This window comes from Eretmochelys imbricata, chromosome 1 (genome assembly GCF_965152235.1).
Source record: "Eretmochelys imbricata isolate rEreImb1 chromosome 1, rEreImb1.hap1, whole genome shotgun sequence".
NCBI lineage: Eukaryota > Metazoa > Chordata > Testudines > Cheloniidae > Eretmochelys > Eretmochelys imbricata.
Genome location: NC_135572.1, coordinates 354,856,225 through 354,877,430, shown reverse-complemented (window position 1 = coordinate 354,877,430; position 21,206 = coordinate 354,856,225). Strand labels below are relative to the sequence as shown.

Sequence of the window (21,206 nt, the reverse complement as noted above, 5' to 3'; positions counted from 1 at the left end):
ACAGAGTGTGGCATTATATACGAATATATATTCAACAACTGCCACAAGGCAGGAGGGAACCCAGTGAATGCTGCTAACAGTGCTTGGTGTGGAACATGCCCCCCTGCCTTAGCACCCTGGCTCTCCTAGATAGATACCAGCCCTACAGCTGAAGACAAGGTTCTATGGTTGGTGATCATTCAGGAGTCGGCTGCCGATTGCTCCTGCCTGATTCCGTAGTGGCGCCCAGAGGACAAGAGTCGAGGGGGGCGGTTCGAGGACCTCGGTTATCAATTGCTCAGGACTGTCTCTACCCCTCTCTTTGGTGACGTTCCTCTCTTTCCCGTCCACCTGCCAAGACGCCGGTCTCCTATTGGCTCCGGCTATTGAAGGCCGCTGCTGATTGGCCTTCCCGTGGGCGCAAGCGAGCGAAGCCCTTCCATCCTCCCCCGGCGGAGGAGGGAGCGGGCGGGGGGCGGAGCCCGAGCGGTGCGGGGAGCGGAGTCGGTCGGGCCATGTCGGCGGCGGAGGGCGGCTGGGACGGGAATCGGCGGCGGGGGGGCGCTGGAGGCAGCGGCTCGGGCGGAGGGTGCAGCGGGGACGGGCCCGGGGCGGCGCCGGCCGGGGGGCTCCTCAACCGCTTCGTCCAGCTGCCGGCCAGGCCCCACCTGGCAGGTGAGTCCGCTCCGGCCTCCCTCACAGCGCCTGGGGCAGCTCCGTCCCCCCCCCGCGCCCGTGAGGCAGCTCCGTCCCGTCCCCCCCCCGCGCCCGTGGGGCAGCTCCGCCCCCCACCCCTCCGTGGGGCAGCTCCGCCCCAGAGCAGCCTCCAGGCGGGGGGGGGTGACCCCATCTGGGGGTTCCTGATAATGCGGAGGGGGCGCCCCACCGCCATGGCACTGCCCCACCTGGGGGGGTGGGGGCTGTCTGTGCTGCCCCGAAAACGGGGACACGCTGGGGCGCGACCGGCTTGAAATGGGGTGGGGCTGTCCGTGCTGCACTCATGGGTCCCTCCATCTTTCAGCGGACACAGGCCTCCCATCCAATCCCTAGGGTGCTGCTGAGGTCCTGGTTTCACAGCCGGGTCCAGGGAAGTACTGAGAGGTCCAGTCACTTGCCCAGGGTCTCTCACAGAATCATAAAAACAAACCCTAAGGACTGAGTCAAGTCCTTTAATTGCATGAGCTGTGAACAGACTGTTTGATCTCAAAGGTGCTTTGCTACTACAGCGATGGACCAAGGGAAAGTGCCTGGTTAGAAAACCAGACACTGAATCTGCGCAGCTGGAAGCAGAATCTATATGCTCTGACTTTAAGACTGCTCTGTCTTTGGCTACAAGATCATTCTTTCATTGTATTTGTCATTAATGTAACTGACACCAATTCAAATGATCTCTTTCTGATGCCAGCAACATACAGTAGTAACACTGACAGTACCAGTGTGAGCTGCAAATTTAGGTGTAAAGGATGTTGCATCTACCAAAGAATGAGTAAAGCAGCTGCAAATTACCTTCATACATACTACTGTTTAAAAGGCCAGCACTTTTCATAAATATTTTATTAAACTTTAAAATCAGCTCTACTAAATTTGTCTTATAAGACAATCATATACGTTTGGTTCCCTTTAGGAAAAAGAAGAGATAGTATCCCTGTTTCTTTCAGTTGAAACCAATTTTGCCTAATAATGTGAAGTCACTAACTTCCATTGTTTTCAGTGGATGTCAGGAGCCTAAATACCTTTGTGGATCTGGGCATAGGTGGCTTCAAAAGAGTTAATCTGTTTGTAAAGGCATTCCTTGTCTTTTAAAAACAAGACTTATTATTTTCTACAGTACTATCTGTTCTTTGCAAATGTCAGAGATCAGGTTGAGCTGTCTTGGCAATGCACTCTTCTGATGGTCCTGTTGATTTCTGCTGAATTTAAGCTTTTATAGTTTTGGGGGAAAAAACTGAATGTGAACTGTTGGAGGGCTGTCTTCCTGAATCTGTAGAAAGACAAGCAATCATTATGGAGAAGCGTGAACTATCCCTGTTCATCTCAATGTAGTATTTGCTCTGAACGTGGTTGGTAAAAAATGTCAAACTTATCTTGGCTGATCGCTCTTGCAGAAACATCCAGTGATTGTGGATATGGTTTGGGGGAAAGTTGTGATAACCTACTCAGTCTGATACCTACCAAATGTTTCCATTCACAGATCTCAAATGTTGGCTGGTATGTAACTATTTGCTTTGAGGTGTTTGTACATCCAGCCAATTTGCATCTTCTCTCTACCATGACATCATCTGCCCTGATTTAAACTGCTCTAGATTTCCATAAAGTATGGTGGGATCCTTTTTTGAGTAGAGGTCATTGACATGAATTTATGCCAAAGGCTCTTAGCACACTGTGGAAGGTGGCACATTTGCTAAGGCTTTGCAAATCTTTCTTCACCTTCAGTAAGCCCTGTATTCTGTATTATTTCATACAGTTGTGTGGTTTTTTTTTGTTTTGTTTTTGTTTTGCTGGGGGAAGGAGCTAAACTGCAGAAAGTAGAACTAACATTACGAAAGTGAAAGTGCTCTGGGATATTTTCTATTCCTGGCTCAGCCGCTGATTCATTGTGACCTATGGAAAGTCTTAACCTTTATGCCAGTGTCTGCATCTATAAAATGGGAATACTTTTCTCTTTTGAGATCCTTTCAGGAAAAGACTTGGGGGAGGAAGATTAAAATTGTACTTATAAAAGTAACTTGTTCAACAAGGGAAAAACTCTTTGAAGTAATAAAGTAAAAACTCTTTAAAATACATTGTAAAAGGATTATAAAAAGAGTCATACTGTCTCTAGAATCTGATGCAAAAGTCATGCTGATAGACCTCTATTAAGAGAGCAGATATTTGTCCATACAGCAACTGCCAAAAGCTGTACTCGTAGCTTAACAGTTAAAGCTGACTTGAAAAATTAATCCTTTTTGCTTCTCTTACATATAAAGAAGGCCTGAGGTCTTAGAAGGTGGGGGGGAGGGTTTGGGGTGTGTGTATGTATGTGTGTGTGTTTGTTTTCTTGGAGGATTTCTTGGCTGCGGGTTGGGAATATGAGTTCTTGTATCTTAATTGAATGTTTGGCATGTGGAGAAAAATTGTCTGTGTTAAAGATTCAGGTTTTTGCTAGGCATGGAAGATTGAGATATTAACAAAGAGTTTTAAATGGTCTGATGAAAATGTCTTCCCTTCCTCGGTCTTACTTGGCTTTCACTTTCTTGTGATGACACGTCACTAATTCAGTAGTCAACATAGTCTTCTGTGGCAGACAAAATCTGAATATCTAATGTGTCTTAAAAAAAGAAAGAATGTCAAGCCCTTCAGACTTTCTGTATATGTCATAAGGAAGGAGGAAAATAGAGACCACCTTGTTTGCAGGTCCGGTTTAACATTCACAATACAAATTCTTCCCTGTCCCTCTTTTTAGACCCTAACTTACTCCTGTTTGTTACTGTATTTACTTGGTCATTCTTTTTGTAACTAAGCATTACAAATACTGCCTGACCTGCTTTATGACGGGATGCAAGCAGTATCCTGTATGATCTAAAGTTTCTTGTTTCTTTTTTGTTTCCCATATTTGGGATTTTGCCAGTGGAATGGGATTATATAAAATTTGTGGAAAGCAACTTAAAATATTCTGTGCAATGTTGCATTTTTTAAGTAACATAAACACAAGCTTTGGGTGAAAAGTTTTTCTCTTTCATGCACTGGTATTCTGAAAAAACACAATTCATACATAATGATCATTCTAATCTAAATATCCTATGAGATTCTTGTGTGTGAGGCTTATGGCCAAGCTGATCAGTCAGTCAACATTGTTTTCAGAGGTTTCCTTTACTCTTAATGCTGGGATATTGTGTCCACTATAGTCCTGTAACTATCTCACTAATCCTGGAAGGTACTCCGTGATCAACTGCACAACTTAAAAATTGCCAAGGTGTCCAGCTGTGATGGAAGGTTTGGAAGATAAGTTTGAGGAACAGAATGGAGAAATAAGCGTGTTCACCAAGTCTTGAAGTGCTGCTTCTGTAGCCTGATCAGATTCAGTGGGGATAGACATCTTAGAAATAACATAAATAGAAGAGACAGTTACAATTTCTAAAAAGGATGAGGTATTGAAGCAGGAAGGAGAGGAAGTTGAGTCTTAGGCCTTGTCTGCATGGGACTTTTGAACGTGTTTGCATTCTCTTGAATGGGTTTTAACTAAAACAGCTTCAAACTTGGTTTGTCTGGCCACTGTTGAAAAGCTGAAACTGCCTTAAAAGGTGAAGGTGGGACCTAAAAGTCAGTATCAATTTGCCCTTTAATTGGTGGTTTTGCGAGGGCTAAAACTTTGGTTTTGTCTTCTGTAGGGGTCATGCTCCACAGATCTTGCTGATGTCCTCCAGCAACAAAGAAGGAAGTTGGAACTTGACATTCCAAATTTTGAAAATGTGGGTGGGGAAAAAGAGTATTGAGGGCATGTTTATGCAATGTAAAGAAGCAATAAAAAGCACAATTTTTACTTTACAATTAATCTTCTAGAGGATACTACACCTGGAAGAGTAGGTTGAGCAGTGATGCAAGTTGTGAAGGGAGATGTTGGAATTGCCATCCTTGGAGCTATATGAGGCAAGATCCAGACAACTGTCTGTCATGCTCTAGGAATAATTAAATCCAGCTATGCTGGAGGGGGGTTGATCTAAATGATCTCTTAGAGGCTCATTCCAGCCCAGATGAATCTGATACTTGCTTGTAAAGTATAAAGGATTCATGGTTGTCCTTGGAAACCATGGGGATCCATATGCGAATTGTCTCCAAATATATTTGGACACTGGTCCCTCACAAGAAAGTCTTCAGATGTTTCAGATAGAGCTTAACTCTCCAGTTAAATGTCAATATTCCTCATCTGTATCCAGTTGTTTGCTGGATACAACTTTAGGGAAATGGGAATGAAGTGGAATGTGAATACTGAAAACATTTGCATCATGTGACCCTTACTAGGGCTGAAAGTGAGGGTTTAATGCTCTTTATCAGTGCGTGCTGTCTTTAATTGGAGTCCAGCAGCCTCTTTTTGAATTCTCGTGCTCTCAGTTTTGGCAGCCTTCCCATTCTAGGCTGGCAAAGTGTGAAACTTACTTTTTATTTCACTGAGCACTCTAAATGCTTCGACTGGAATAAATCCTGGATGTTGATCCATTTCAGCTCAAATGCACGAGACTCTTGTATTCCATCAAAGTGAGGAAACATTTGTAGCTTTGTTTAAAGCAACTAAAACTGATTACAAATTTTACTAGTTTATACAATACTGTGAGCCTGAATCTGGATTGCCTCTCTTACAGCTTTTGGGTGGCTGCCCTTCCATGCTTCTATTTAATCATGGAGTTGCTCTAAGAAACTCTCCATTTCCCGATAGTTCAGTCTTTGGCTATACCAAACTTTCACTTTTGGGGCAAGTTATCAAACAGTCCACCGTCTCCTAATAGTGGAGGAGTCAGCTAGACCTGGTCTAACTGAACATTATAATGCAGCACTTTCATTTTATGTTAGTTGGAACAAGAATGATGGCACCTTGGGTCCATTTTATGCTAGTGTCTTCATCACAAGCAGGCAACACATATGGTAGAAATCAACCTCCAGCTGTTTGTGTGTTGGGACTGTAGATAGCAATCACTGGGATAAGATTGCATGAAGTGTTGCAGTATTGTTTTTCTTGCCTAAGTATTGCTCAATTTCAACAAGCCGTTTACAATGCTTGGTGGGACAGATTACAGTGGTTTAAACAACTCATCTGGAAAATGGTGTATTTCACCAGTAATAAACGGTTCGGGTGCCTTTCGTGAATTTAGTTAAGCTGCCATGGTCATAATCCTGGATTGCCTTTTAACGTGTCTGAAGAAGTTTTGTTATCTACCTATAACGAATCCATAAGCATTTGCAAGTCGCATACTGCACCAAGGCACTGTTTTGTGCTACCTTTCGAAGAGTTGTGATATATAGAGCACCCACTTCTGCCTGCTCAAGCCTTGAAAAGTTAATTGAAAATAAGCATGCTGCATGTGTACAACATGCCTTTCAAATGCTTACCTTGTTCAGATATAATGAGGCCATAGCTCATCCTTGAGAATTAAAGACCGTGACAGCTTGCGTTGGATGCTCTTTTAGGGCTTGTCTTTGCTGCAAAGTTAACTTTAGTGTTGCCTCAAACTAGAGTCTTGTCTACACACACAAGCGCTTAACTCAGGCCTGGTGGTGCTTTTAACTTAATTTGGCTGGCCCAAGAGGGAGGATAGGCTAAAACCATTAGTGAGCACAACTTGTCAGCTGATAACATAACCACTCTGTAGTGTAGATGTAGGCTAGTGCTACCCAAGTGCTGCTCATCCTCCCAGTTCCTTCACACACTTTGCCCCATGTGCTCAGAAAAGACAGAGCAGTTATCTCATGATTTGCTGAGAGAGAATTAATTGAGCAGTTTTGTTTATTGCAACACACACAGCCCTGGGATGTGTCCCCAGAAGTCTTAGTGTCGCAAACAAATGAGTGCAACACTGGTGGAGATGCAGCAATTTGAGTGCTGTAGCAACCAGTGTGGTTGCTCTGACTCAAGCTAGATAAACTCGAGAGGAGTAAGTGGAGTGTAGATAGCTTGAGTTAACAGCAGTGAAGACATGCCCTAAGAGGGAGTGTCTTGCATGTGTAGAGAATGAGAATTCTTGTGGCCAAACTTGATGCAACTTAACGGGGAAGAAGACGTTCTTCAAATGCGCAAATGGCAGCTAGAAGCCTAAGTGCTTCTGACTTTGAAAATCTCCCTCTATCTTTCTGGGACTGCAACTAGGGTGACCAGATAGCAAGTATGAAAAATCGCGACACTTTTTTTCCAGGCGGGGGTGGAATTGATACCTATATAAGACAAAGCCCCTAATATTGGGTTTTCTGGTCACCCTAACTGTAACAAGTAGACCTTACAGGTTGCTACTGACTCTTATCTTGCTCCTATTCTTTCCTTTTTACATGCTGTAGCTTCTTTCAAAGGCGTAATGAACAAACTGTCAAGTGAATTGTCTGAAACCTACTGTCTATGCAATAGATCAAAGCAAACCATAAGCATTTTGTGTCCTGTACACACAGATCTGGATAAACTCAGTCGATTGTGGGGAGGGGATGTTGAAACTTGAGAACTAGAATTCCAATTTCAGGAATTGCTTCTGTAACACAATCCTTTCTAGGCCAGTAACTGAGTCTCCAACTAGAGAAGGTGAGTGAGGTAAAATTCTAAAATGCACATGGGAGGGGTTGGAAACTAAACTGATGTGATTTATTTGCAGGGGAAACGTCTTTGTTTAAGCCTGTGAAAATAAAACAGAACAAAAATAATCTAAACCCTCCGCTTTTGCTTCCATGGTCAGAGGAAAACTTCCCTCACTTTGATCACCCCTCTGGTAAGAGTGCTCCCACAAGCAGCACTCTTTACGGTGGCGTGGCATTTTTTTAACCAGGTGTGCTTAAAATGCAGTTAGCATTTCTAAGCCTAGAGCTGCAGGCAGCCATCTTGCTGAAAAGATTATCACCTGTGACTGGCATTCTGAGGGCCCTATGAAAGAGACACTAACCCAGTCTCCATCCTGCTTCAACAGTGAGTTCCGATTGCTTAAACGTTGTTAACCGTTGTTAAAGTGAGTTAAAAACTGATTTAGCCTCGCCTGCCTGCCTGCCTGCAGCTCTAGGCTCAGAAAGAACTGTATTGAAAAGCCTTGAAATGTGTTTTATTTGCCGTGACAAGGAGTTCTTACCGTGTGAACACCGATCCTGTTTGGCTGAGCAGAGAGAGTGCAGCTTTCCTTTAAAATTGGACACCTGTGGAAGTTCTACGTCAGCTTCCAGTAAAACCTGATGATTTAGAGCAATAATATGGCTGCCTTTGTGTGGCTCTTAGGGCTATTTTTCATTCCTATCCTGGGATTAAACTCCACCACACTGCATTCGAGTTTGCTTGTTGACTAATTTCTAATCCCCTGGACTCTTGATCAGGAGTATTTTTCATTCTCTGTTTACAGACACCTGATAGCTACAGGGCAGTAAGATGTAAGTAGGGCGTCCATCTGTGAAGTTTGGGTAATATCTTGCTGAGAAGCTCCTCCCTCTGGCTGCTGGGAAGACAGTGTGTGTTGAGGCTCCTATCAAGGTGCTGTTCCCTGGACCCTGCTCAGGGTCTCCATCTTCTGTATCTGTCTGCAGCTAGTAGCTGGCTGGGGATGGAGAAGTCACGTTTCTGGACTGGACAGAGCTTGCCAGAAAGAGCTTTATTCCTTCCCCACATCCCAAGCCTCACATCCTAGATGTGGGGTTGGCAACATCATGCCTCTTTGGGGAGAAGGGGGTGTATCCTCTTCCCCTGTAAATAGCTCCAGCCACTTGCACCTCAGCTCTTCCCAACAAGGGGATGAAACAGATGTGATTCTGATCAGTTTCACTTCTGTCCACAGGGTTCCCAATAGCAACCGTGAAACTGACCAGGTTCTTGTCTGCTTCTTGGGACAGCTAAAGCACAGTAGCAAGCTGGAGTGTTGTCTCCACAGATTTAGGAAGACAGCACTGCATCAGTTCCCTCTGTGACGATAACTACCAGGGCACTAGGCTTAGTAATTCAGTTTAAGAACAACAAAACTTAAATTCTGCAGAAATTGATGGTTTAGGCCCCTTTCACTCACTAGGAAAAGTTTAATTTGAGTCGATTGATTATTGTTTTTCAGTTAAGCTCTGCTTTAACAACTCAGTCCTGTTAAAGGGACACTGACTGGATTTCCGGCACTTGGTCTCAAAAACAAGATTAAAGTGGCCTCCCTTTTGAAAATGAAAATCCTAATGGAAGAGTTAAGGGATACTACGCAAACACCATATAGTACCTCTTCATAAATCCTAACTAGGGGAGAGATTGTTAGCTTATGGGGCAGTTACTACTCTATTGTATATGTCTGGCCAGTGGCAGGATGCCAACGTTTCTTTTCCTGAGATTAAAAAAAGATAATAAAATGGAAGGCAAATTGCTTTGTCCACTAAACTTGTCGTCTTGCTGCTCTGCCTGAGGTCCCTCCTACTGTACATTTTTGCTGCCTGTATTCAGTGGTTGAGTTGCTTTTCTTTGTGCCTTGCAGTTCAATTATATATGAGAAAAATTATACAGAGTGGTTGAAATATGGGTGGGAAAAAATCCAGTTGACTTTAGAATGCAGTCACGTCATGGAAAAGTGATTTGATTAGTCCTAACTTAGAACCCTTTTGAGGTATGGCCATGTGGCAGTATTTCAATGTCACGCTGTTTGCCTGAATTCTTCTCCTCCTCTGAAAGTTCCTGATGCCTTGCTTGGTTTTATGTCAACCAAATTAGCTTTGGAGCCTTGAAACTGGGAAAGCAGAACTGACAGTCCGCTCTGCTGTTCAGAACTTTGTACTTTGAAGCTATTTTGTGTAAATCATTTTTTTTCCCCCTTTGGTCCATAAATTTCAATCACTTCCTTTTCTGATATTCATTGCAATGAACCTAGCAATATGCTTCATATTATACTTGCATAATGCAGGTGACAGGGTAAAAATTGGAAACTTTATATCCGATGTCTAGTACTGGAGTTTTCGTCTCTCTCATACTTGGGTGCAAATTGATCTAAGGCTTAGCAGAAATGGTGTTTATCAGAGGGTATGAGTCAGTTTGTTCTGCATAGCATGGCTGTGCCCTGTCTTTTATACCCCATTGTATTGTAATATCATACCATCTTTTCCCAGACATCTGAGAGTAGAAAGGGCTAGTACATTATGAAGGATTGGTTGCCTAAGGAGCCCAGGCAGGGAACATTCTTCTCTCCAAAGCCTTTGGCTTCACATATACTTGAAGCATACTTCTAAGCAAAGTAAAAAGGGGCTCTGGGTTCCCCAAGCATTACCTGTTTGCATAGAGTGGCAATCCTGTACTTTAGCTTCCAGACTACTGCTCTAACAAGATTTGCTAAAAGGAGTAAAGGAGATAGTGGTGAAGTGGCGCTAGTCTAAGATTCAGTTATTGTCAGCTGGTGGGGTGGTAGTTATATTACTAGAGTACGCGGAGGAACCAGTCTGAATTGAGGTCCCCATGGCAGTGGACTCCGTCAACATAGTAAAAGGCAGCGCTCTGCCCTAAAGAGCTTTCTAACTCCTTCAAAAGACAAAGCAACCAGGTAGATGCTGTCCACAATGGAGAGGGTATGGGTGAGGGGTAATAAGAATGGGAATGCATTGGTACCCAGATGAGCAGTGTGTATGAGGGATAGGTGTCAGGGTGTTTTAAAGATGCAAATGAAAAGTTTAAGGAGTAGCTGTATAGTCTGAAATTGAACTGTTGGTTCTGAACTGGCAAGAACCTATTTGGATGGTAATGTTGGCTTCTGATGTCTTTTTCTGTTTATCTTGGCAAATAAACCTCTCTCTGTTTTTAATCTCTTTATGAGAGAGATCTTGGAATGACTCATACAGATATGTGGATCCAATCCTGCTGTTGCTTATTTATGCAGAATACCCATTAACTCCATTGGGTTCTGCGTATGCCTAACCAAGGATGGAATTTGGACTCCAATCTATTTGTATCTAAGCACTCCTTTGACAACTTCCTGATTGATCTGTAGTTAATCTGGAGCTTTATTATGGGTTAGTGAGTTTTATTTTACTAACTTTAAAGGTGAACTGGAAAAAATGTTTGCTTTTTTTTGTTTGCTTTGATATTCAAAAGTTTGAGATTTTTAAAAAATTTTCTTTTCTGCTTGTCTTTTACATACAAATACAGGTGGTTTATCGTCTTCTTTTCCCTGGAAGACTCTATGGACAAATGGAGAGATGGTAGAATTATGTTATCAAAAATACCAAGGAAGTAAAGGGGAAGTGATATTTATTCAAGCTCTAAAACCAATTTAATTCAATGCCTGACAAGCAGTTGAAAGACAAGTTTTTTTTGTTGAAAAGATTCCATGCCCTGGACCTTCCAGTTCTTTGTCCTCTAAAGAAACCTCCAGCAAAAAAATGAACAAGGAAGAGAAGATGCTTCTGACTTTAAACAAATGAATCAAAAAACTCCTGTTAGACTGTCTTCATTATAAGCAAACCAAAAAGGATCGATGTTTCAGTTTTTTCTTTGCAGATCACCTTTAAAGTATCAGATAATCTTAATTCAATAAAGTAATGTAGATTTGAGGCCAATAGCCTTTTGGTTACTGATTTAATACATGTATCAAGTGACTCTTGTTTGTGCACTAACATTTTGGTATAGTTTCTTCATTGGCTAATAAAATTTTATTGAACAAGGATAGCAGTATTGTATAGGAGACCAGTCCTGGTAGGCAATTGTCTTTCATGGTAATAATGGCCAAAATGTAGCCTGTTTTCAATTTTCAGCTTATCACTGTCGCATGCAAAAGCCTCTTACTTTGTTCAACACACATGTTAGTGTATGTTACTCAGCTCTGCAAAGCATTTCAGTTACTGTAAATGCTTCCTTTGCAGTTCCAGAAGCATGAAACCTTGTCAGCAATGCAGAGTAAAATGTTAAGTGTGAGGGGGAATTGAAAAGGGAAGTTGGTCACATTTGTTCTGTTATACTCAAGCTTGGGTCTCAATACCTGGAAGAGATTTGACAGATGGTTAAAATGGGAGCTATGTCTGTATCAACAGAATTTGAATGAATTTGGCTTGATGTTTATTTGGCTTGACTGGTATCATCTGATAATAAGTGTGGATCAAACCCACTTTTTCTTTGAGTAATTCTCACCCCAGTGCTGAGATCACATCGCTAAACCTATTTGTTGACTAATCCAAATTTAACCAGTTGGCTTGGATTAGCGTCACACATTAATCCTGTTGGCCCTGTAACATAGGGTGTGTTAAAAATACATAACTGCATCAAACCATTCCAATGATTTGCTGTAGGGATACAAATGGAACTTTTAACAGACTGTCACATCTTGTTAATTTCCGTAATGCTGCCAAATTCATGAACACATTGGAAAGACACCTGGGGCTGGTGAACTTGAGATATGTTCTAAGAACTGTAGTTATTGAATGTGTCAGGATTATACTACTTTCCACTAATCTAGTCCATATCTGGTGATTTCTCCCTGTGGTGAAGAGATTGATTAATGCAGATAACTGAAAAACATGATTCAGAATACAGAGTAGCAGCTGTTAGTCTGTATTCACAAAAAGCAAAGGAGGACTTGTGGCACCTTAGAGACGAACCAATTTATTTGAGCATGAGCTTTCGTGCCGCAAGTGTGCCTTTTCTTTTTGATTCAGAATAGTATCATCGGGATCCCTCTCATCAGTGTAATGCACACGTGTGCCACAGATGGAGCTAATGACAAGATTTGTCACCAGTTCATTGGGTTTTATCTCCTACTTGCTGCTCATTGGCTTTGTGAGTGATGAGTGCTATGAAAAGCAGTTTGAATCCTAGAAACAACATAAAACAGCTGATGAGTTTTAGCCACAAGGTGGCAGCACTCCACTACAGACTACTGAATTTGATCAGAACAAGTAAAAAGAACAGGAGGACTTGTGGCACCTTAGAGACTAACCCATTTATTTGAGCCTAAGCTTTCGTGAGCTACAGCTCACTTCATCGGATGCTCACGAAAGCTTAGGCTCAAATAAATGGGTTAGTCTCTAAGGTGCCACAAGTCCTCCTGTTCTTTTTGCGGATACAGACTAACACGGCTGCTACTCTGAAACCTGTCCGAACAAGTGTACGCTGCACAATAGTGGTACCTTCATCTGGCAGACCTGGAACCAGTTTAAGCACATCTGCTTCTTCTGGGTGGTAAAAGCTGTTAACCTTTCTGGACCGGTAGTTTACATCATGTTAGTGATGATGCTTTATATTTTTCGTGATTCTTAACTTGCTGCTGTTATTGCTGAGTGTGTGTATCTGACTCATTGCTGGTAATTGTGGTAACAGGCTCTAAGAAGAAAATACGATTGGTCCTAATTAGACGCTTCCCTCGATCTCGTCCCATCCTAAAGGTCCGTAAGAGGTCTTTCAGAGCAGGTGGGTGGCGCTGATCACCGATCACTGTGTGGGTGATGGGAACCTCTTCTAAATTCTGCGCTTTCCAAATGCTGCTTAAGGAGTGCTTGTGGTTTGGGTGTGTATAAGCACGGTGTTTAAAGGTGTGCTTGGTTCATATCAGTATGTTGCTTGCTGATCTGACTTTCTAAAATGGGGAGTTTTGTGAATTGCATCTTCGAAACAAGAGCACTTTTGTACTCTTGCCAAATCACCTTGTATGTGACCTCTATCCTGTGTAGAAAACTGATAATTGAAATGCACTAGATCCAGTCGTCATGAGACCTGCTACATGTGCCTTAGGACCTCGGCTTCATTCAGCAAATGGGCAGTTGTTCAATGTTTCTCTTTACTCTCCGCATTCAGTATCAGGCCCCTGCTCTCATTTACTGTACACTATCCAAAACCTGCACTGAATACAAAATTAATCATTTCCTCTTGGGCATCTCTGTGGTGGTCTCCCCATAGGATTTGTGTTTTATAAACACTGATGAAGTTATCTTCATGACGCTCTTGTGAGATTACATGGTGGCATTCCCATTTTGCATGTGGGAAACTGAGAGATTAAGGCCAAAATTGCCAAATCTCCTAGGAGCTGCTAGGAAGCCCAGAGATGGAGCATCCTCAAAGAATGTTTGGCGAATGTAGCTGCTAAACTCTGACTCTCTGAGCATGTGTGAACTGGAGATTTTTTCAGTTTAACTTGGTCAGATTTGGGCAAATTCTCACAGGCACAGAAAAAGGCACATCCTTGACCCAGGGTGACCTTCCTGCCAAATGTCATCTCCCTGTGCCAAAAGGATGGTGGGGCTCCAGCTTCTCAGTGATGGCTGGAAGAATTTTTTTTTTTTTTTTAAAGGCCCAAACACTGTATTTTTCCCCTGCTCTCTTTCTTGGAAACAGCTGAACTGTTCTAGCTGAAATTTATATATGGAAAAGCCAGAGGCAAACACCTGGCATGGGAAATTTCAACTCGAAGGGCTAAAATTAAGTTATCAGACCCTGGTTTTGGTTATTTATAAAGGAAAGTGTCAGGCAATCTGAGTTATAGGTGATACTATCTTCACTGCCTATCCTAGTGTCAGCAAGCTGGGACTTCGCTCTTATGTGGGTGTAGCTCTTGTATGTTCAGCTCCAGAGCATCTGACTGCTGGAATAAATTGGCCCACTGAGTTAGAAATGCAGTTAAAAGGCCTTTCCTTGGGTAACAGCCCTTTACTCTGAACTCTTTCTACCTTTGCTTATCCAGAATGTTGTTGGAAGAGGGGCTCCTAGGGAGAGACTTCCTGCAGTTAGCTTTCCTTGCGACAGGCAGCTCTGGGGATGTTTTGAAAGCTGCAGACAGTGATGGTTACCAGTGGGCATTTCAGCAAAGTGGTGGAGTTAGAGAAACACAACCGGTTATTTTAGCCACGTCGTCTGTGGCTCCAGGTCATGAGGAGGAAGCATGCTGTGTGGTCATAGCTGCAAGGCTAGGCCTGATTCGCTGTGTGTATTGAACTAAAACAAGCTGAGCATTGTTTTCGGATCGCTTGTCCATGGGCAGTGAAGATTTCTAGTGTCACTCTCCAGGAAGAAAGTGGCTGTCCCAAGTCTTAGCCTGTGGTCTTTAATCTGTCAGGAAGATGTAAAATTGCCTCTGCTACCGAGCCTATTTTGTTTAGCACTCTCCTTCCTCACCCCAACATTTTAGCCACTAATCTGAGGGGGATTCGTGTGTTGTCCTGTGCTGGGGTTCCCTTCTGTGTGAGTGTGGAGTGGGGCACAAGGGCAAAGGGGGGCGTACAGGAGAGTGAATCTGAACCTGCGTTAATGACAGCTCTGTTGCATGGTGGCAAAGTTGTTGCTGCCTAGTAGTAGGAATGAGGCCTACGCAGAGCATGGAGATCCAAATTTTATTTGGCACCAGCATGATCTTCAGTATGTGGTGTCGCCTTGGATTTGCCCGTGCCCTGCCCTTTTTACCTTGTGCTCTAGGGAAGGAGCAGGCATGCGAAGGTCTTCCATTTGGGGAGGTACGTGTCCATTGCCTACCCTTTCCTGTAGCCTGTGTTCTCTCTTGGGTTCCCGACTGTGCTCCAGGCAGTATCATTAAGGCCTTTGTGTTGGTCTTCCAGGGGATTGTTACTGTGCTGTTCTGAAGCTTAATTTAGTTAACTGTTTAACTCCGTCCCATAGATGTGCAAGGTGCGACACAGACACACACAAGCAACAAGTCCCTGCCTGAAACACAGCCCCACAGGAGCGAACGATAAAGCGTAGTGTAGGAATTAAGGAAGAAGTGAGGCTAAATCATGATGTGTTCACTTTTCCCTCCCAAAATTTTACTATAAACCTTTGGGACAGTGTCTGGAATGAAATCCGAGAAAGGGAGCTCTGAGGAAGGGTTTGAAAGATCATGGAGGATGTCCTGTGTATAACAAAGCATCTGAATAGGCAAGGTCCGATTGGACGAGTAGAGTAGTCTAGGATGAGATGTAACATGCAGGCCCTTGAAGACAAGGTGTTGAGAGAAGACCTTTTCAGAGAGGTGGATCTTCTCATAATGGAAATATCAACTCCTTAGCACGTGCACGCACGCAAAAAATAATAATTGCCATTTAACTCTAGCTGTTACAGTTGGAAGCTGAAATTTCGTCCATTGCAGCGTCCGCCTTTGATCCCCCAAAATATGCAAACCTAGCTCCTTTCTTCCTTGGCTCCCCAAACCTTGCTTTCTCCCTTCTGTATATGCTTAGTAAAAATAACTTCTTCCTGCTCCAGGCCACCGAGCCCCACCAGCAAGGAGCGGCCATCGTTGTGTAGCAGATAACGCCAACCTGTACGTGTTCGGAGGGTATAACCCGGACTACGATGAGTCTGGCGGGCCAGAGAATGAAGACTACCCTCTCTTCAGGGAACTTTGGCGATATAATTTTGCAACAGGCGCATGGCATCAAATGGGCACCGAAGGCTATATGCCTAGAGAACTAGCATCCATGTCACGTGAGTACAAGAATCCAGTTGCTGCATGTGAAATCTATTCTAGTGGAATGCCCTAGTGCTGTGCAGATCCAACTGTGTAAAGACAGTGTGGTGTAACTAGAGCACAAGAGAGAAGTGAGAGAGCTGTGCTCTGTTTTGACGCTCCCACGGACATGCTGTGTGTCTGTGGGCAGGTCACTGTTACTGTTGTCCTCTTTCACCTCACCCACCTTCTTCCTAATGAGCGTTTTTAAAGTGCCTGGCATAAATCTAAAACGAGTAGTGATTCTGAGTGCCCACTTGAGACAACTTGACAGGGCCTGACTTTCAGAGGACAAGTGCCCAGCGCTTGCTGAAAATCAGCCCTCTCTTAAGGCATCCAAAAATTGACCTCCCAAATCACTAGCTGCCCTTGAAAATGTAGGCCCCGTCACCATAGCAAGCAGGCACTTAGCTTGGGCCTCCTTACCTTTCTCCTGTGCAGCACTCCAAGAAACGTTAGTTCTTCGTCCTCTCAACAGAGACAATAATAGCGCAGTCCCTTTCCATTCTCCCAGAGCGGCGTATGACCCAAACCTGTGCTCCTTTTTTCTAGTTGTGTTGCATGGGAACAACCTGTTGGTATTTGGCGGCACCGGGATCCCATTTGGGGAGAGCAACGGGAACGACGTCCACGTCTGCAACGTGAAGTACAAGCGATGGGCCCTACTCAGCTGCCGAGGGAAGAAACCCAATCGAATATATGGACAGGTACCAAGTGAAACCTAGGGTGCAAAGGCAACCCTTATTAAATAGCCTTCTAATGCCCCAAGTGGATGGGGTGCAACTCTGCCCCACTTTGCTTAGAAGATACGCATGTGCGAAGCTGCCTGTTCGTTGGACGTTCAGTGGTTCTTTGTCTAGTGCCTTCCCCCTCCCCTCTGCTTGTGGCCAGGCCTGTTGTCCTTCGAAGGGTGTGTCTACACTTAAAGCCCTACAGCAGCACAGTTGCAGCGCTTCAGGGTAGACGCTCTCTACAGCGACAGGAGGGGTTCTCCCGTTGCAATAGTAATTCTCCTCCCCAAGAGGAGACGGTGTGAGGTGGACAGAAGAATTCTTTTGTCGACCCTGCTGTCTACACCAGGGGTTAGGTTGGCATGGTTACGTCTCTCAGGTGTAAAAAATCCACACCCCCCACCCCCTCGGAAGACAAAGCTAGGCCAATGTAAGTTCCCAGCGCTGACCAGCCCTTGGACTTTGTCAAAGATCAAAAGTATAAGGTCAGAGGCTCGTCGGTGGTAGAGCAATAGGAATTGACGCTTGGAAGTTTTAAAGGAAGTTTTGAATGGAAGTGGATTGGCCAATGCAGTGTTAATGCATCAAAGTCGACCAATGGAAGGGAGCTTCTGTGGCTGTTTTTTGTCTGTTTCTGTGGTGTGGGAACTTCAGAAGATTTTATGCTCACAAACCACAATGTCAGATAGAAAAGTCTCTCTCTCATGCATCTAATATTCTTATTTGTAAACCACTCTTTTGGTACCACTCGTGATAAATCTTGGATTAAATAGCCTGGTATGGATGAGCACAACCGATCCCCATATGCGCGCACATAGCAGATATCATCTCCACTTGCATCTAGGTACTGTCCCCAAGTGCGGGATGTATAAAGCATATTCACCATCCCCAGTTCGGCACTCACTGAGCTGCAAGATACTGCCTGTGTGCCAGAGAAGCGTCCACATCTCTGCTATGGCCTGGGATCATTTCTGCCACCTCCTTCTGACCACACCTTTGCCCAACGCTGTAAATGGATGGACATTTAAAACACTCTTGAATTGTAAAGGCTGCCTCATCTGCTATCTTGCATGTGTTGTTTTCAATGCCCAGGGTTTTCATCCTTGTCACTGATACATGCTAACTATATGTATGTGATAAAAAGCTAACCATTCTGGTCATTGGTCAGCCCTGTACGGACTCACAAGGTTAACTGTGGTTGAACTTGAACATTCAAACAGCCCCTAGTGCATTGATCCGTCTTTCTTTTTTAGTGCATTCAGAATTCAGCAGTTCTCAATGCCTTGCTTGCTATTCAGACTGTCACTTTCCCTCTTTAAATCCTTCCACTTACTTCATTTTGCCTCACATATCAAATTTAAGCTTCTCGATGTGACACTGGGAATGTTCTGTAATATTTTTTCTGAAGCTGGTGTGTGCCTCAGTTTCCCCAATGCGCTGCAGGGTTGCCTGGGGGTGGAAAGGGTGGTTTGCTCTCTGCAGAGGCTCAGAGACACAGGTTGGAATGGCTTCTAGCTGTCCGGAGCTTAGGTCCCATATCGGTGGAGTATCTGAGAAGACTGGCAAATCAATCGTCAGGACTTTGATACCTAGCAATCAACGACCTTAGATGGCCCACCTCTCTGCAGGAAGCCAGGCAGTGTTTGCCCAGGTGGAGATCAAAGGACTGGGAAGGCGCTAGGGGGTGGTTAAGGGTTGGGTGCTGAGGGCTTCTGGGGACACACACCTGAGCTGGGACAAAGAGGTCAGATGGACTGTGCTATACTCGCTTTTCTCTGTGCTCCCCGTGTTCCCATCGACTAGTAAACTCGTCGGTGTTACGGTGCGAGCTTAGTGTCACTGCAGATGCCGATGGAGGAGGTTCTTTGCTCCCTACGATTGTGCAAGTCTCCCTTAGGGGTCTGCCTCAGTTGGACTCGCTAAACGGAGCTCCCACGGTGGCTGCTGATGGCCCTGCTGTCCAGGCTGAGGAGGCGGTGAAGCTCTGGAGCAAGCGTGAGACCCCTAGAGGTCTAGCACACTGAAGGGGTTCTGCCTAGAGACTGTTCCAAAGCTGGGGCCGTAGCGCCAATCTTGTGGATCTGTGACACTCTTCTTCCCCTTCAGGGCACTGCTCCATATTACTTGGCTACTCTCCTTTCTTACCACTCTGCCAGGAATCCTGTCTCATGCTCCCCATCGCTCATCTTTGCCTTCTCCCAGGCAGCTCCATAGGCTCAGAACTCCTTTAGCCCCATGCTCCAGGTGCCCCTCTCCTTTCAAGTCCCCTTCAAACTCCCTCCTGCTATAAAGCCTGCATACGATAACCTCACCCTACAGTGCGCTTCAAGATAGAACCAGTGCAGTAGGGGGTTGCCTATTTAAAATGTAAGCCCTCTGGGTAGGACTCAGTATGTTGGTGATTAACTGCTGCTGAGGGACCAGTCTGGAGGGCCTCAGCGTTACACTAGAATGAAAAGCCTTGTTCTAAACCAACTTCTCGCCTTCCCTTTGTTGGGTCTGTTCATGCGAATGTCGTCATTGACTGACCAGTACTGAGCAAACGACATGCTGGTTTATGGGCTTTGATATGGCTCTTTCTCCATGAAGGTGCACTCATTTCCCTATGTGGAAGTCACCCCCACCTGCTTTTCTCCTGTCCCCATTTTCTGGGAAGTAGCTACCTGGCCACCTCTACACTGACTCCATTAGGCCCTGTTGAGCAGCTCCTGGCTGCCTCTTCCCCTCCTCTGCTGCATTACTTCTGGAAATGTGGTTTTGTAAGTGATAAAGGGCCAGTTTTCTAGTGTATACATGAGTCATGAAGAATGGGAAATCTCCCCTTCCTTCACTCACTGAACTAACACGTCACTTCTAATAGGCCTGCCTTCTTTCTTTCCTTATCTTCCAGGCTATGGCTATCATTAATGGATCCCTATATGTTTTTGGAGGAACAACTGGTTACATTTATAGCACAGATCTACATAAATTAGACCTTAACACTAGGGAATGGATACAACTGAAACCAAACAACATGCACTGTGACATGCCAGAGGAGAGGTGAGACGCTGACGGTTTTATATTCCCTGCGAGCTTTCGTTTGTTCCAAGATGCGTATTTTGAAAGGAAATTTATGGTAGACTTGATACGAAAAACTACTCTCTGCTCTAATGGCAAATGCATTATCTCAAGAGGGCTTTGACTAGGGAACACACTGTAACTTGTCTGAAGTGGGAGAAATTGAAAGAGCTAATGGGCACGTTTATTAGCAATAGTCGTGTGTGTCTGAAAACTTGCACTTCTGGTATACGGATCCCAGGAAGGAAGTGGCAAACGCCTCAGTCTTGACCCTAAAACTAGACTGTGCAACACAAGAACAGTTGCAGTGCTCTGGGCTGGCTGGTGGGTGAAGTGTGGGGGAGGGAAGGAAGCTGTATGTGACCCATCTCTCATCTGATCCTGTAACGTGATGTCCGAGATCAGAAGAAGATGGAGCTAGTTTTATGCAGGACAGTTGCAACGATACCGTACTTCTCTCAGGGCTTGGGTTTGCTGTCTGGGTTGCTTGTGAAAGATCCCAAAGCACCCAAGTAAAACTCCTGCCACTGCAGACTGCTTTAGGATAGCAGGTAGGCTGTATCAGCCTGAGCCACTCAAGCTAGTCGTGTTTAGAATAGCTTTTAGTGCCAGACTGCAAGGGAGTTATCAACTTCTTGTGATGCTAAATGGACCTGGCTTTGTACCCTCAGGTACAGACATGAAATTGCACATGATGGGCAGAGGATTTATATCTTGGGAGGTGGAACTTCCTGGACCGCTTATTCCTTGGATAAGGTAAAGAGATCAAAATAAATAAATGGAAAGACCTAGGCATTTGGCAGTGGAGGGTTTGAGACAGAGCAGGGCACAATCAGCACTCTCTCTCTTCATCCCCAGCATGTCATCCTAGTTTGACACTAGGGAAGGTGATAAGAACTGGGATAACCAGAAGAAGGGAGAAGAGCCTGTTATAAGTGTACTCCTAGGGAAATTCGGTGCAGCTATGCATGCGCAGAATTCATGTCCCGTGCAGATTTCTTTGCTTCCCTGCGGATATATGACTTTCTGATGAGGAAGCAAAGGGAGGCCACCAGAGCGGTCATGCGCCCCTCCCCAGCAGCATAAGCCAGCAGAGACGTAAATCACTGCGGGAGATGCCCCGAGAACAGGCTCGGCACTTGCGCTGTGTCAGGGTCAGGTGCAGCCTCACTGCCAAGTCCATGTCCTGGGCGGCGGAGGGACTGCAGGGTGATCTCCCACCTCTGTGCAGCCGGTCGCCTGTGCTCCCGACTGCCATGTTGGAGCCTCCACATTTATTTATTGACCAATAAAATTTGCAGAATTTTTCTTTTTTTGGTGGCGAATTCCCTCGGGAATATAAATGGTGGCGTGA

General features: G+C 44.6%; 1 protein-coding gene across 3 annotated transcripts in view; it reads left to right on the top strand.

Annotated features, from left to right (window-relative positions):
- The first annotated feature begins 494 nt into the window (after positions 1–494).
- Positions 495–21,206, top strand: part of KLHDC10 (kelch domain containing 10) — a 32,833-nt gene continuing 12,121 nt past the window's right edge. Inside the window, exons 1-6 of one of the 3 annotated variants that reach the window (XM_077837483.1) lie at positions 495–654; positions 12,950–13,039; positions 15,821–16,042; positions 16,617–16,771; positions 19,686–19,834; positions 20,524–20,608. In XM_077837483.1, the coding sequence (XP_077693609.1) occupies positions 495–654; positions 12,950–13,039; positions 15,821–16,042; positions 16,617–16,771; positions 19,686–19,834; positions 20,524–20,608 (861 nt within the window). The remainder of the gene's footprint in view (positions 655–12,949; positions 13,040–15,820; positions 16,043–16,616; positions 16,772–19,685; positions 19,835–20,523; positions 20,609–21,206) is intronic. The other 2 variants (XM_077837466.1, XM_077837474.1) reach the window with 2 other exon arrangements.